This window comes from Salvelinus alpinus, chromosome 9 (assembly GCF_045679555.1).
Source record: "Salvelinus alpinus chromosome 9, SLU_Salpinus.1, whole genome shotgun sequence".
Lineage (NCBI taxonomy): Eukaryota > Metazoa > Chordata > Actinopteri > Salmoniformes > Salmonidae > Salvelinus > Salvelinus alpinus.
Genome location: NC_092094.1, coordinates 79,040,866 through 79,057,141, shown reverse-complemented (window position 1 = coordinate 79,057,141; position 16,276 = coordinate 79,040,866). Strand labels below are relative to the sequence as shown.

At 47.1% G+C, this 16,276-nt stretch overlaps 1 protein-coding gene across 1 annotated transcript in view; it reads left to right on the top strand.

The window, feature by feature from the left end:
* LOC139530682 (SR-related and CTD-associated factor 8-like) overlaps positions 1-10,907 on the top strand; it is a 36,734-nt gene extending 25,827 nt beyond the window's left edge. The window contains exons 6-20 of the mRNA XM_071327304.1: positions 153-280; positions 752-934; positions 1,069-1,148; positions 1,496-1,595; positions 1,702-1,833; positions 2,190-2,302; positions 2,451-2,644; positions 3,231-3,331; positions 3,618-3,731; positions 4,044-4,200; positions 4,824-5,020; positions 6,439-6,577; positions 6,685-6,741; positions 6,907-7,119; positions 7,280-10,907. Coding sequence (XP_071183405.1) covers positions 153-280; positions 752-934; positions 1,069-1,148; positions 1,496-1,595; positions 1,702-1,833; positions 2,190-2,302; positions 2,451-2,644; positions 3,231-3,331; positions 3,618-3,731; positions 4,044-4,200; positions 4,824-5,020; positions 6,439-6,577; positions 6,685-6,741; positions 6,907-7,119; positions 7,280-9,495 — 4,124 coding nt within the window. The 3' untranslated portion in view covers positions 9,496-10,907. The remainder of the gene's footprint in view (positions 1-152; positions 281-751; positions 935-1,068; positions 1,149-1,495; positions 1,596-1,701; positions 1,834-2,189; positions 2,303-2,450; positions 2,645-3,230; positions 3,332-3,617; positions 3,732-4,043; positions 4,201-4,823; positions 5,021-6,438; positions 6,578-6,684; positions 6,742-6,906; positions 7,120-7,279) is intronic.
* Positions 10,908-16,276: the final 5,369 nt, after the last annotated feature.

The following is a 16,276-nucleotide window of genomic DNA, read 5'->3' as shown; positions in this document are numbered from 1 at the left end:
CACCTGGTGGCGAAATAGTCCTCTCTCCTGAACTGACACAAAATACTCAGAGGCTGCCTTGTGATTAGGTATGGCTCTTTAATCAGCTTCAAATGTAGATGTTTGTTTTATTGTTATTTATTTCTCATGATTGATGTTCTGTGTTTGTCTAGGTACCCCAGCGACCCCGGCCACCCCAGCCAACATCGTATCCAGTCTGCCTGACTGGGCGTCGCAGTTCTCCAACACAGACACTGTAGCTGCTGTGGCCCAGATCCTGCAGAGTCCACACGGCCAACAGGTCAGTCTGCACAGCATCTCCCTGATCCTCAGCCTGTCAATTCAATATCTAATTTGAAGCTCAGAGACAGACACTGCCTCTTCAGATTGTTGTCATGTTTTAAAGGGATACTGCAAGATTCTGGTAATTAAGTTTTTCTTACCCAGAGTCAGATGAACTCTGAGTGCATTATGAATGAAGTTGGAGATAATATTGGCTCATAAAACTAACTAGCGTTAGCGCAATAACATGAAGTATCGAGGTACAGTAACTACTCAATTGCCAGAATCTCCCAGTATCCCTTTTTTTTTTTTTCGACTTGAGTCTTTAATGGAGACCAATGATAGTGAACACAAACACTTTTGATCTTGAACTTCTGACCTTTCTGACGTTCCTTTGTTTACAAAACGTTCCTTTGAAAAATGACCAGATGGAGCCCTGCAAAGTCTCCTACTCTAACCCTGTCTATCTGTTTGTGTATCTGTGTAACAGCTCCAGCAGCTGGTGCAGAGCCTGCAAATGCAGCAGCAGAAGCCCCAGCCATCTCTGCTTCAGGCGTTGGATGCCGGACTGGTGGTCCAGCTGCAGGCTCTGACGGCCCAGCTCACTGCAGCCGCCACGGCCAACCCCATGCAGCTCAACCCCCTGGAGCAGAGGATCTCCTCCTTCAACAAGGTGAGAGATCAAGGCCACATACATGGAATGGAAGTATGTTTGGTTGTTAACTTTTGAATGTTTTGTGTGATAACTACGTACTATGTGACTCTCAGATCTGTATTTTAATAATTGTCTTTCTCCATTTGTTGCAGAAAATGTTGGGCCATTTTGACTTTGGGAACGATTCAGAACGCTCTGAAGACCCCAAAAAGGACGCCCAATCATCCCAGATGTAAGCGTGAACATCAACCTAAAACATCTAAGATCCTGTGGAACAGGGCTTTCAAACCCTGTTCCTGGAGAGCTACCCTCCTGAAGGTTTTCAATCCAACCTCAGTTGTAACTAACCTGATTCAGCTTATCAACCAACTAATTATTAGAATCAGGTGCTCTAGATTAGGGTTGGCGTGAAAACCTACAGGACGGTAGCTCTCCAGGGACAGGGTTGGAGAGCCCTGTTGTGGAATATGTCACCGGTTGTGTGTATGCACTTTGAATGCCCTCTACCTGTGTGACGGAACAGTAGTTAATTGAACTATTGACCCGTCTCCCCTGTCTTTCTTCCCCGTCTCCCTCCAGGCCCATGGTGTCTGACTCCATCTTCCACCAGCTGGCTGAGCAGCTGCAGCAGCAGAACCTGGAGCACTTCCAGAAGCAGCTCATGGAGCACCAGCAGAAGGTACCTACATATCACCTCCAGAGACTTATGGAGTCACTTATTGTTTGCTTGTCATATCCATGTATTGAAACCCTCTTGACAGTATAACCTTTTGACTTTCATCCAGTCCATGAACATGGAAGGGCAGGATGGAATATTTGGGTCTGAGAACACGGCCATGCCCCAACAGAGCAGCAGCCAATCACAGCACCCGGCGCCGCAAAACAAGATGGACGACTCAATTGACAACCAGCAGCAGGTAAGTCCTTGTTTCCCTCACTGACTTTGGCTGAACCAATATTTATAGTACCAGTCAAAAGTTTGGACACCTACTCATTCCAGGGTTTTTCTTTATTTTTACTATTTTTATACATTGTAGAATAATAGTGAAGACATCAAAACTATGAAATAACACACATAGAATCATGTAGTAACCAAAAAGTGTTGATGTCTTCACTATTATTCTAAAATAGAAAATAGTAAAAATAAAGAAACTCTTGAATGAGTAGGTATGTCCAAACGTGTGTGTGTGTGATAAATAAATATTCTCTGCAATTGTTAGAGCTCTGTTGTCTTTGTAAGTAGAGCTCTGTTGTAATGATGCCTGTGTTATAGGACATGGACTTGGATGACGGGCCAGAGATGGAGGAAGAGCGCTTCGAACCAGAGGACAAGAAGTCCAAGATGGTCGACACGCGGTCAAGAACACGGTCTAGGTCACGATCAAGGTGAGTCGAGGGACCCAATCTGATTGAAACAGTCCATAAGGCTACCTGAGACACTTTGCAGAGTCGCAGATTATAGCACCACCATCCATGTTGATCTTACCACGACTACTGGCATCACAATTACCTTCAGAATAACCCTCTACTCTAGATCTCCCAGGAAGAGACGGTCCAGATCACGGTCAGGCTCTCGGAAACGGAAACACCGTAAGCGGTCGCGGTCACGCTCCAGAGAGCGGAAGAGGAAGTCGTCGCGGTCCTACTCCAGCGAGAGACAAGCCCTCGAGCGAGAGAAAGAGCGTCAGAAGAAAGGACTGCCTCCCATCCGATCCAGGTTTCTCAGTGGTAATACAAGCTTTCAATACAGCACCTTTTTCCTCTTCGCTGACCCCTTCACCTTGCCTAATAACTCCTACCCTGTTTCTGTGTATCCCTAATCAGAGAAATGTCCACAGTCACTTCTTTCTTTATATTTTTTAAGTCAAATGTTATTTGTTACATGCTTCGTAAGCAACCGGTGTAGACTAACAATGAATTGCTTACTTATGGGGCCTTCCCAACAAAGCAGAGAGAAAAAAATTATAGAAAAATACACAATGAGTAAGAATAACTTGGTTAGATACACGGGGTACCAGTACCGAGTCGATGTGCAGGGGTACGAGGTAATTGAGGTAGATATGTACATATAGGTACGGCAACAGGATGGATAATAAACACTAGCAGCAGCGTATGTGATGAGTCAAAAGAGTTAGTGCAAAGGGGGGGGGGGGGGTCAATGCAGATAGTTTGGGTAGCTATTTGGTTAACTATTTAGCGGTGTTATGGCTTTGGGGTAGACTATGTTCAGGGTCCTGTTGGTTCCAGACTTGGTGCACACTTACCACCTTTTAATGATTTAAGCCACCATCTCCTCTCTACCTTGTGTCCTCAGTGTGCAGCACCACTCTGTGGGTGGGACAGGTGGACAAGAAGGCCAGTCCGCAGGACCTCACCAACCTGTTTGAAGAGTTTGGTCAGATTGAGTCGATCAATGTGAGTAGAGCGTCCTCCCCCTCTCTCTCTCCGTCTCCGAGTGAGCCTGAGTTGACTCCATTAACCTCTGCTCGTTATGTGGTTTAGCAGGCGTTTGTCACCTCTGACCTGAGGGAAATGTGAATCATCGCAACTTTGTCCAGTTTAAAGGACTCACTTGGCTCTGTAAGCCAGAGCAGGCACTTTTTATTAGCAAATTCTGACTTTACTGTGGGTTATTAACTGCCTAACCCTCTTACTTTCATCCACTCTTTGTCTACATCCCTCTATCTCTTTCCTTCTATAGATGATCCCTCCTCGTGGCTGTGCCTACATCTGTATGGTCCACAGACAGGATGCCTACTGCGCAAGACAGAAACTCAGCACTGGTTCATTCAAGATCGTCTCCAAGATCATCAAGGTGAAGTCCATTATATTTCATTACAGTTCCTGCTCATTTTTATACTATGCCGCCGAGGTTCCCCCGCTCCATTTTGTACTGTGATGTGATTGCCATTTGACTGCAGTCAGGACATGCCCTCCTGTGTGTGTAATGTTTTTAAATTGCTTGGGCGCCTCGCTTACCATACCACTCACCTCATAGCAACCCAGCTGGTACATATTTTATTCTCTCCTGTTGGGACTCAAATAGCCTCAATATTTCTGCTCTTTTATGCATCCCCTGACAATTGTATGTTCTGTATGTATGTGTGTGTTCTCTTGCTGTGTTCAGATTGCGTGGGCGCTGAATAAGGGAGTGAAGCAGGAGTATAAGCAGTTCTGGGACATGGACCTGGGGGTCACCTACATCCCCTGGGAGAAGGTCAAGCTGGACGACCTGGACGGCTTTGCTGAGGGAGGCATGATCGACCAGGAGACTGTCAACGCCGGTGAGCAGACACAGCAGGCTATATGCTGATGCCCTGTCATATACAAACACAGGACACGCAGGATCAACACTAGTGATGACTTATAAACAAACAAAAGACACACACACACACACACACATATATATATACATGTACACACACACTGAACACACACACACACTGGATATACACACACACACACACACTGGACACACACACACGGACATACACAAGCACAGGAATTACAAGCTCAACACTAATGTTCACTCATAGATAAACAGGAGACACATTCTCTCACCCACACACATTAACTCTCTTGACACTAAACATATTTCCTGGCATTTGCTTATTTTTGTTAAGATTTGGGTTTATCAGAGAAGGACTTACCACAGAGAAACATGACACTGGATGAATAGACCCCAGCAGGGCATGGTAGATGTGACTATCAAATCAAATGTTTTTAGTCACATGCGCCAAATACAACAGGTGTAGTAGACCTTACAGTGAAATGCTTACTTACGAGCCCTTAACCAGAAATGCAGTTTAAGAAAATACGCATAAGAAATAAAAGTAACAAAAAACGAACATTCAAGTGTCGTACATTCAATCTTATTCTCTAATCCTCTGTTTTATTTTTACTGTAGAGTGGGAAGCAGCCAAGAATGCGCCAGAGCCAATGAAGGAAGCTGTGAGCCAAGCTGTGAGCGTTGAACCCATGACAGCCACCAACACCCAACAGACCCAAAAGGAGGCTTTCAGCCAACAGGAGGCTTTCAGCCAACAGGAGGCTTTCAGCCAACAGGAGGCCTTCAGCCAACAGGTCTCCATGATGCCTGTACAGGTACCCAAACCTCAGAGATCTAACAATAACTAACATTCAACGTTTAAGCATAAATACGTTGTTTTGTGCGTTGCTGTCATCATCCTTTAAATGTGTGTGTGAGTGAGAGGGTGGAATTTACCGGGCCCCTCACATTTCCATTTCTTCTGTACTAAGCGTCTACCATGAGGCCAGTCAGTGGTGTGAAACTGAACACCATAGTCTTCCTGTGATTAGTGCTAGCTGCCTGCCCTGTCTGTGGGGTGCTTAGCCTTAAGTGTTTAGAGTGACCTCAGGTTTCTCTTCCTGACTCCTTTGTGATGGGGTTGTTGAGTGAATGCAGGATACCCAGCCCGTTTCTTTGTTCTTGGGTGGGCCTCATGAGAAGGTTTGGCTCAGTAGGTGGGGGAGGTGTTTAGGTAATTAGTATTCAACTCACCTCAGAGTTAATCTGTGACTACTAGGGATAGTAAATAGGGATATGCCTGGTTATTAGAATATCTGAACGGACGTTGGTATTCGATTTACTAAATACCTCAAATATATAGGCCTATTTTAACAATGAAGAGACATTGTCTAAAAAGAATTATAAAAATGTGACATTGTTATATAGCCTAGAAGGACCGATGACATTTGTATAAAATGACAGTTTTAATGAGTGCACCCCATAAAGACTCACCGGTAGCCCACACACACGTTTCACACTTTTATCTTGTTGTTATTGTCGGTCAATCAGTGGCGCTAGAGTCAGAGGCTCCATGTGTAGCAAGTGAAGTGGGAGATTTCTAGTCGACGCAAACTGGAATAAAAATGGTGGATTTAAGTTGGCTAAATGAGAAGGAGTAAGCTACAATGATCAACCAACAGGTAGGCTGTTGTTTCCTATGGAATTGTTGTACTTTAGCTAGCTAGCTGGCTACTGTAGTTAGCTAGCTATTTTAAAGTGATTTGATGCAGTCAAGACAGGCGCACTATCAGATGATATGATAGATAACCTATGGCAAGAACAAGTTTGTCTAACTAGCGTGAGTCGGTATGGCGCCTCATTCACTCACTCTTCCACACACCCCTGCTTCTCTCTCGCCCCCCCCCCCCCCATCCTTCTGCTGAAACCGACCGAAAAATATATATTATATTGTTTGAATAGTGAAATGATTTCAAATGCTCATCCCTACTACTAAGCTCAGACATGCATACCTACCCACACACACAGGTTTAAGGCCTTATTCAACTCGTCAGTCAGCTCTTACATCTCAACAGCCTAAGCATTTTAATGTTGTTCACAGTGTTGGTCTTAACCTGATTATCAGTGGAAAACTATTGTTCCTCTAAATTCTGTGATTTGATTGTTAAACGATGTTACAGAAATCACAGCGCATCATTGCATATTCATCATCACTTATTTCAATAGTTTAACTCCCCTGTCTGTCCCCTCTCAGCTCCCTGTGGCTCAGGCTGTCCCTGCCGTGGGTCTTGTGCCTCCATCCTTCCCTGTTTCCATGGCGATGCCTCCGCCAGGCTATGGCCCCCTGCCCCCCTTCCTCAGAGCAGGTTTCAACGCCTCCCAGCCTCCTCCAGGTAAACACAGCAGTCTGATGCAGCTGCCAGTGAAGAGTATTGAATGAAAGAATATATGTATATATTGTTTAGAAATCCAGATAATGGTGTGTTTCTCCCTCCTGTAGGATTCATGCAGGCAGCAGGTGTTCCTCAGCAAGCAGGCATGGGCTCAGCTCCTATATGTAAGTTCTGCATGACCTGACTGAGTCTGTAGAAGTCATTACATGCATTACATTTGGAGTAAATATTGCCTAAAATGTTGTAAGGAGCCAGCAACTTGCTTTATTTAAACATACTTTATTTTTTTTTAAAGATACTGCTCTATATGTTCTGTTCCGCTCCTGCAGCTCTAGTGCCGACCTCCATGTCGCAGGCTCAGGACAGCATGAAGGACTCCCCATACGGAGCTACTATCCCGGGGAGCTTCATGCCCTCTGCCCTCCCTGGACAAGGGGTCTTCAACCAGCTTCAACCCGGAGTCCAGACGCAGCAAGCAGCCAATGACAAGATGGGCCAATCTGTTGACGGCATGGATGCAGCTGCAGAGTTAGTACTGCAAGGTAAAATGATACCAAACAATAACCTAGGGTTTAGGTGAAAGTTTTGACTTTCTTTTGTTTGTTCTTAATGACTTTTGAAAAGCTTCTCACATTCTCAAGACTTCGCTGATAAGACCTGCTTTTTACTGTTAAATAATCTCTTGTGTTCCTCTTTCTCTAGGTATGCAGAATGCAATGAGTCGTGGTATGGGTCTTCTGGGGATGCACCCCTCAGCTTCCCTTACCCACCCCCTGCACCAGCAGGGCCTGCCTGGCCAGAGGATGCCTGGGCTGATGCCGCTGGACCTCCGGCCTAATATGCTCCAGGGTGCCGGGGCCCGGTTCCCCCTCCTGATGCAGCAGGGCCTGTCCCAACAGAGCCTTCTGGAAGCGTCCCTCCATGCCCAGGCCCGCGCCAGAGCGGCCTCCCAGATGGAACGCTTCAACAGGGCCGAGGAGGCCTTCAACCGGGGGCCCAACCCCCCAAACGAAAGCATGTCCAAGGCTGAGGACGAGCCTTCCTCTGGAGCTGATGATAGCCAGCAGGGGGGGGACCAAGACTACCGCTTCCCTCCACCCCAGGAGAAGCAGAGCACAGGCCTACTGAGGACCCCTCCCCTGGAGCACAGAGAGTCCATGGGTGGAGGAGCTGGTGGTGGTGGTTTGGGCGGAGGCAGACCTGCCCTGCTCCAGACCCCAGTGAGAGAGCCAGCTAGAGACAGCGTGGCAGGGCGGCTTCAGGCCCTCGCCGGCTTCACCCCCCAGACCCAGAGTCGCTGGGGGCCACTCAGAGGGGACTTTGGTGAGCGTGACATGCGGAGCTCTCCGGCCGCGGTCTCCAAGGGCTTCCAGGAAGCGCGCCCTGGCTCTAACCAAGGGCAGAACTTTCCCAACCGCTTTGAGAACCAGAACCGCGCTGGATCAGCAGGAGGGGTAGGAGGAGGAGTATGTACTGGTGGTGTTGGAGGGGGCCCGGCGTGGAGTCGTGGTGGAGTTGATGCTGCAGCACCGTTCGCTGATGCTGACATGCCCCAGGACTTGGATGAGTGCCGGCGTCCTTGGGACAGGCAGCAACGGGACAGGGACTTTGACTTCAGGAAGGAGATGAATGGCAACCGGCGTGAGAGAGACAGCCGTGAGAAGGAGAGGGAACGCGAGAGAGAAAGGGGCCGTGAGCGTGGTAACCGTGAACGAGAGCAGGAGCGTGACCGGGAGAGAGAGCGTGAAAAGGAGAGGGAGAAGGATCGGGAGAGGGAACGTGAGAGGGACCGTAACAAGCGTGGAGCCTGGACACCCCTTCTTCCTCTACCACAACCCCTGCTCCCTACTCCTACCCTGACCCCAACCCTCTCCCTGACCCAAGGCAAACCTCAGGCCCTGCTGCAACTACAGTCCAAGCTTCAACCTAAACCTGGACTCCTAACTAAACCGGGTCTGCTTCAAACTCCAACTCTCCTAACTCGGTCAACATCTCATGTCTCAACCAAGTCTCTTCTTCAAGCCCCATCCCAGTCTCTTCAAGCCCCATCCCAGTCTCTTCTTCAAGCCCCATCCCAGTCTCTTCTTCAAGCCCCATCCCAGTCTCTTCTTCAAGCCCCAACCCAGTCTCTTCTTCAAGCCCCAACCCAGTCTCCTCTAACCTCTCACCAGTCATCCCAGTCTCCACCTAAAGCTCCACCCCAGTCCACCCAGTTTCCAACTCAAACCAAGAATGAAGCCCTCCCCGGTCCTGTGCCCCAGGCAGAGTTCCATTCCTCTCCCCAGACACATGTTTCCCCCAAGTCTGAGTCCTCACCCCAGACCCAATCCTCTCCTCAGAACCAGGTACCACCCCAAAACCAGGCTTCCCTTCAGGCCCAGTCGCGGTACCCTGCCCATTCCCCTTTCCAGACAAAGTCCCCTCCCCAGGGCCAGTCATCATCATGTGCACAATCACCACCCCAGGCCTTGTCCCCACCACGGGCACAGTCGCCACCCCAGGTGTCCCCACAGGCCCCCCGCACCCCAGAGGAGATCACTGACACCCAGGGGGAGCCAGAGAAACCCCGGTGGGCCAACGAGCCAGAGAAACCTCAGGAAGATCCTGAACCCATGGTAGAACCTCCATCTCGGTGGGTCAATGGAACAGGGTCGAGGATGGACACTGACACAGTGGCTGAACCTACCACTACCCCGTCTCCCACTCCTGCACTCTCAATGTCACTGGTCCTCACACACAGCCCTGTGGAGCCCCAATGCCTGCCGGAGCCCCTGGACCAGCAGCATCCCTCGCAGCATGTCGCCTCTTGCTCCTCCACAAAGGATGTAGACAATGGACTGAATGAGCCGATGGAGGAAGCTGAGAAACAGCCAGTGGTAGAGAAAACAGACACTGAGGGGACAATCATCACTCAGTAGGTAAAGATAATTTTGTAAAGTTGTCTCTTCTCTGTACTCATGTCAGCGACCCAATGGACCCTGGGTAGTATTTCACATAATATTGTCTGATAACCTAACAATTGATTTTATCTCTCACATAACGTGTACTTCAATAGATGGCTCGCTAGCTGATTAAATGGTAGGTGATTTTTTTTTCTTTTTTTTTTTTAGTTATGCCTCCCTCACGATTTTAAGCAAGGTGAACTTTTAATGAAAATTGCTTGCCAAAATGTTTGAATTGTAAATGAGAAAAAGAGCTTTGACCTTCCTATGGAAGAGTGTACGGATCCTGGCTGTTTCCAATGGATTAAATCCAGATGAGGGAATATTTGAAAACAGCTGTCGCTGGCCTGTTTTGTCTCTTCTTTTAAATTATGCTGCAGCAACGTTTTAAATTAATGCCTTTGTGGTGTCCTATATGCTTCTTGTCTATAAGCAGAATATAGCCTACGTACAGTGAGAACAGTACATTTGCTTCTAAAAAGGAACATCCTAAAAGATTAAAAACATGACCTGTTATCCCTAAAATAAATGTCTGTGATTTGTGCATCATAATGCAGTGATTCAAAGGACAAAGTAAAAACGTAACACAATAAGAGGGTGGATGTTGGGTGCATTCTGTTTTAGTTTGAAATAAACATGCTTTGTTTGTTAACATGCTTTAGGACTGTATTTTCTGACCCAGGACCAGTGGAGTCATGTTTTACACAGACGCTACATGCATTTTGCGGTGGTGTGACATACAAACAGCTGTGTCACTGCAGTAGTTAAGCCATTGACTTGATGTTGTCGTACCCCATTAAGTCAGGCAGAATGTCAGGCACGTGCCAGTGCTTTGACATCAATCTATTCTATCTACACCGCTCTTTAGTTTGTTGTTTGCGACCATGGATTCATTTGTTTATGACTTAGTTTCTGCTCATTCTGTACTTTCCTATGCTTTTGTTGGGTGGGTGACTATTCGGGATCGGATCGTGCCTTTTTGAATTGATTATTGTTCAGCATGATGCCTCCAAATACACCACACTGTGCTCAAAGTGCTGCTTTGATTTCCCTGAGACTGTACAGCCCCTCAGGGAGACGGCAGTCTGTCCAGCAAGCTGGTAACACAGACAATTATCTCCCTTGTCTGTCTGTGTGATCATAGCTGGCCAGTCTATACAGCGCTTAGCCTGTGTGTAGGGGGAACCAACCAGTCTGTTTACTCCATAGCTGTGTGCATGCAGGCCTGTAGCCATTTATTCTTCTTTGTATTGTTCTCCATACTACTTCAGTGCATTTCTGTTGAGACTTACTATACTACCAGGAACGTTTCAGTAGTCTGGATTTCTCAGACAAGCAAATGTTATAACAGAGTTGTGAAGTTGAATAAAGTGTAAGGTACATCAGCATATTTTTTTTTCTTATTATTGTCGTAAATCCTAATCAGGACCAAGTTAGAGACCAGGGACCTCGTGCCACACACCATCATTTTTGTGTTTGACAAGATCAGCTTTACCTCACAGCGCTCTGAGTATTTTCTCTTTCATGAGATACAGACATTTGCTTTGCATCATCTGTGGTTTTGTTACTTTTTTGTGTAAAAAATATCTTTCATATTCAGTAGGCTTTAGATTCTTTGTTTTTGTTTATTTAGCTAGTTTTTGGGATCAAGAAGTGATTAACATCAATACAATACATTTACATTTACATTTCATAATAGAAAAGATAATTGATTTGAAAGGGATACTTGACAGTTTTGGCAATGAGGCCCTTTGTCTACTTCCCCGGAGTCAGATAAACTTGTGGATATCTGTAGAAGATACCCATAGACTTCCATTCATTGCGCTAACGCTAGTTAGTATTTGCGCAACTTCCTTCAAACCACACATAGAGACAAATATGGTATCCATAAGATTATCTGACTCTGGGGAAATAGATAAAGGGCCTCATTGCCAAAATAGTGAAGGATCTCTTTAAGGAATATAAAAAATATATATATTCCATTTATTTCATTTAAATGGTTCTTCTCACTTTTAGTTCCATTTGAACTTGCCTCCCAGTCAATGTCTCCGACTCCTTCTGGGTCCCCGTTGGAGGACTATTCACCTATGTTAACCTCGCTCTCAGGAAGAAAAGAGTTGCTGGTGTACTCACTATAGGAAGCCATTTCGAAATAGTCTCCCCCTGTGCTCTCACGCTCCTTCTCGTTCGATGACTGACTGGTCTCTCTCCGATTGCTTGTCTTTGAGCTTCTGCTGCTTGCGTTCCTGTCCTGCTGGCTCTTCGCTGGAAGCTGCCTGTCTTCTCTCTGTCGGGTGGGCTATAGATGGTTCTACTTGGTCTCCCTCTTCCCTTCTCCCTATGTGCATAGGACTGTGCAATCGAAGGAGGAGTGGCCGTTTTTATCACAGTGTCCATTTGCTGGTGTTACATTCTCTGGCCTTGTGGTCAAGGGATCCACAGCTCCAGGACTTGATGGTTGTGCATTATTTGGCTTGATGGTCAGCAATGTTACTGATGAAGCAACATAGGAGCTGTCCGAGGTAGAAAACCCTACCACCGTAGGGCCCCAAGCCGATTGTGTTCGGCACCTCTTACAGCTCTCCCGTCCTTGCCCTCTTCAACTTCACCCTGTGTTTCTCACGCCCTACCAGAATACATACTTATCTACGGGCTTCACGCCTGGCTTTAGAATGGTGCAGAATCTCTCAGTGGTCAACGTCTTTGTCAGTCACTCTTCCCATCCAGAACTTATTCTAATCCATGTTCATTGAAGATTCCACCTGCCAGTGCTTCCACTTCTCATCATGTGACTTGGTTGCTTAGACTTCCAGGAAGTGGCGCAAAGGTGTCTCTGCATTGACAACTAGCTCATGTTCCTTCCTATTAGGTAAGGTTGTGAAATTATAGATGTCACTGGCATTAATCCAATGACACTGAAATAAAAGCTTATCCCCTGCATATTCTCTACTGGGAGCCTCACTTTCTCCCACATATCAACCGGGCCCAGAGCTGGGAGCCATGATGGTAAGGCTTAGGTTGGCTGATCACTCTGGGAGATGGGGAGGGTGGACCACAGCTTACTGTCTGCATCCTGAGATTGTGTGTTCACTTATTGAGTTCAAGTGAACACACCATTACACCCCACCACAATGGCATTCAACCTCTCTGGCCTATAAATCAGGCTAGAGGTGCGATGGACAGTTGGAACACAGAAGACCGCCCACCACTAGAGACATATCTGAACCATTAACTCTCCTTAGGGAACCTACTCATATGTTCCTAATCATACCTTTCTAAGGATAACTCCCGCCTTAGTACGTTGTAATAAAGGTACGTTACCGCCTGTGAGAGTCATCAGCCATTCGTTTTCTTTATATATTCAATCGAGTTTAGAACATGTTTTCATGGCTGACATTTTGAAATTCAATAGGCCCAACCAAGGACCTTGTCAATTCCACACTGTACATCATGTCTCGGTACTTACGGTCAAATGTTTCAGCTGTGAGGCAATATACTGACTTAGCACTCTCATCGCTGCACATTACATACGTAGTGCAAAAAGTCTTATTGCCATGGCAGAGGATTGTTCCTCAGAAGATACGCATAAACCAGCCATCTGGTGCTTGCTGTTGCCGTACGGCCGCATAGCAGAACAAAGAGAGAGGAGGAGGGATAGGCTAGAGAGAATGGGGGATGGGGGGGGGGGGGGTTCTCCTCCAGCCCACTGCGATGCCAGAAAGGCGCTCTGTGCCTGGCTGGGGGAAGTGCTTAGTCAGCAGAGCTCTCTGTCTGTGAACACATCACCCCCTGTTTAACGGCAGGAAATAACATCCTTTATTGACTATAGTTAGCTTGTAGTGCTAACCAGATACATGCTAATCATATTCTGTCTCTTAGATTTCTGGGGCTAGTTATTGTAGGTTATCACTGATATATATACACTGCTCAAAAAAATAAAGGGAACACTTAAACAACACAATGTAACTCCAAGTCAATCACACTTCTGTGAAATCAAACTGTCCACTTAGGAAGCAACACTGATTGACAATAAATTTCACATGCTGTTGTGCAAATGGAATAGACAAAAGGTGGAAATTATAGGCAATTAGCAAGACACCCCCAAAAAAGGAGTGATTCTGCAGGTGGTGACCACAGACCACTTCTCAGTTCCTATGCTTCCTGGCTGATGTTTTGGTCACTTTTGAATGCTGGCGGTGCTTTCACTCTAGTGGTAGCATGAGACGGAGTCTACAACCCACACAAGTGGCTCAGGTAGTGCAGCTCATCCAGGATGGCACATCAATGCGAGCTGTGGCAAGAAGGTTTGCTGTGTCTGTCAGCGTAGTGTCCAGAGCATGGAGGCGCTACCAGGAGACAGGCCAGTACATCAGGAGACGTGGAGGAGGCCGTAGGAGGGCAACAACCCAGCAGCAGGACCGCTACCTCCGCCTTTGTGCAAGGAGGTGCACTGCCAGAGCCCTGCAAAATGACCTCCAGCAGGCCACAAATGTGCATGTGTCAGCATATGGTCTCACAAGGGGTCTGAGGATCTCATCTCGGTACCTAATTGCAGTCAGGCTACCTCTGGCGAGCACATGGAGGGCTGTGCGGCCCCACAAAAAAATGCCACCCCACACCATGACTGACCCATCGCCAAACCGGTCATGCTGGAGGATGTTGCAGGCAGCAGAACGTTCTCCACGGCGTCTCCAGACTCTGTCACGTCTGTCACATGTGCTCATGTGCTCAGTGTGAACCTGCTTTCATCTGTGAAGAGCACAGGGCGCCAGTGGCGAATTTGCCAATCTTGGTGTTCTCTGGCAAATGCCAAACGTCCTCCACGGTGTTGGGCTGTAAGCACAACCCCCACCTGTGGACGTCGGGCCCTCATACCACCCTCATGGAGTCTGTTTCTGACCGTTTGAGCAGACACATGCACATTTGTGGCCTGCTGGAGGTCATTTTGCAGGGCGCTGGCAGTGCACCTCCTTGCACAAAGGCGGAGGTAGCGGTCCTGATGCTGGGTTGTTGCCCTCCTACGGCCTCCTCCACGTCTCCTGATGTACTGGCCTGTCTCCTGGTAGCGCCTCCATGCTCTGGACACTACGCTGACAGACACAGCAAACCTTTTTGCCACAGCTCGCATTGATGTGCCATCCTAGATGAACTGCACTACCTGGAGCCACTTGTGTGGGTTGTAGACTCCGTCTCATGCTACCACTAGAGTGAAAGCACCGCCAGCATTCAAAAGTGACCAAAACATCAGCCAGGAAGCATAGGAACTGAGAAGTGGTCTGTGGTCACCACCTGCAGAATCACTCCTTTTTTGGGGGTGTCTTGCTAATTGCCTATAATTTCCACCTTTTGTCTATTCTATTTGCACAACAGCATGTGAAATTTATTGTCAATCAGTGTTGCTTCCTAAGTGGACAGTTTGATTTCACAGAAGTGTGATTGACTTGGAGTTACATTGTGTTGTTTAAGTGTTCCCTTTATTTTTTTGAGCAGTGTATATACAGTGGGGAGAACAAGTATTTGATACACTGCCGATTTTGCAGGTTTTCCTACTTACAAAGCATGTAGAGGTCTGTAATTATTATCATAGGTACACTTCAACTATGAGAGACGGAATCTAAAACAAAAATCCAGAAAATCACATTGTATGATTTTTAAGTAATTAATTTGCATTTTATTGCATGACATAAGTATTTGATACATCAGAAAAGCAGAACTTAATATTTGGTACAGAAACCTTTGTTTGCAATTACAGAGATCATACGTTTCCTGTAGTTCTTGACTAGGTTTGCACACACTGCAGCAGGGATTTTGGCCCACTCCTCCCTACAGATCTTCTCCAGATCCTTCAGGTTTCGGGGCTGTCGCTGGGCAATACGGACTTTCAGCTCCCTCCAAAGATTTTCTATTGGGTTCAGGTCTGGAGACTGGCTAGGCCACTCCAGGACCTTGAGATGCTTCTTACGGAGCCACTCCTTAGTTGCCATGGCTGTGTGCTTCGTGTCGTTGTCATGCTGGAAGACCCAGCCATGACCCATCTTCAATGCTCTTACTGAGGGAAGGAGGTTGTTGGCCAAGATCTCGCGATACATGGCCCCATCCATCCTCCCCTCAATACGGTGCAGTCGTCCTGTCCCCTTTGCAGAAAAGCATCCCCAAAGAATGATGTTTCCACCTCCATGCTTCACGGTTGGGATGGTGTTCTTGGGGTTGTACTCATACTTCTTCTTCCTCCAAACACGGCGAGTGGAGTTAGACCAAAAAGCTCTATTTTTGTCTCATCAGACCACATGACCTTCTCCCATTCCTCCTCTGGATCATCCAGATGGTCATTGGCAAACTTCAGACAGGCCTGGACATGCACTGGCTTAAGCAGGGGGACCTTGCGTGCGCTGCAGGATTTTAATCCATGACGGCGTAGTGTGTTACTAATGGTTTTCTTTGAGACTGTGGTCCCAGCTCTCTTCAGGTCATTGACCAGGTCCTGCCGTGTAGTTCTGGGCTGATCCCTCACCTTCCTCATGATCATTGATGCCCCACGAGGTGAAATCTTGCATGGAGCCCCAGACCGAGGGTGATTGACCGTCATCTTGAACTTCTTCCATTTTCTAATAATTGCGCCAACAGTTGTTTCCTTCTCACCAAGCTGCTTGCCTATTGTCCTGTAGCCCATCCCAGCCTTGTGCAGGTCTACAATTTTATCCCTGATGTCCTTACACAGCTCTCTGGTCTTGGCCATTGTGGAGAGGTTGGAATCTGT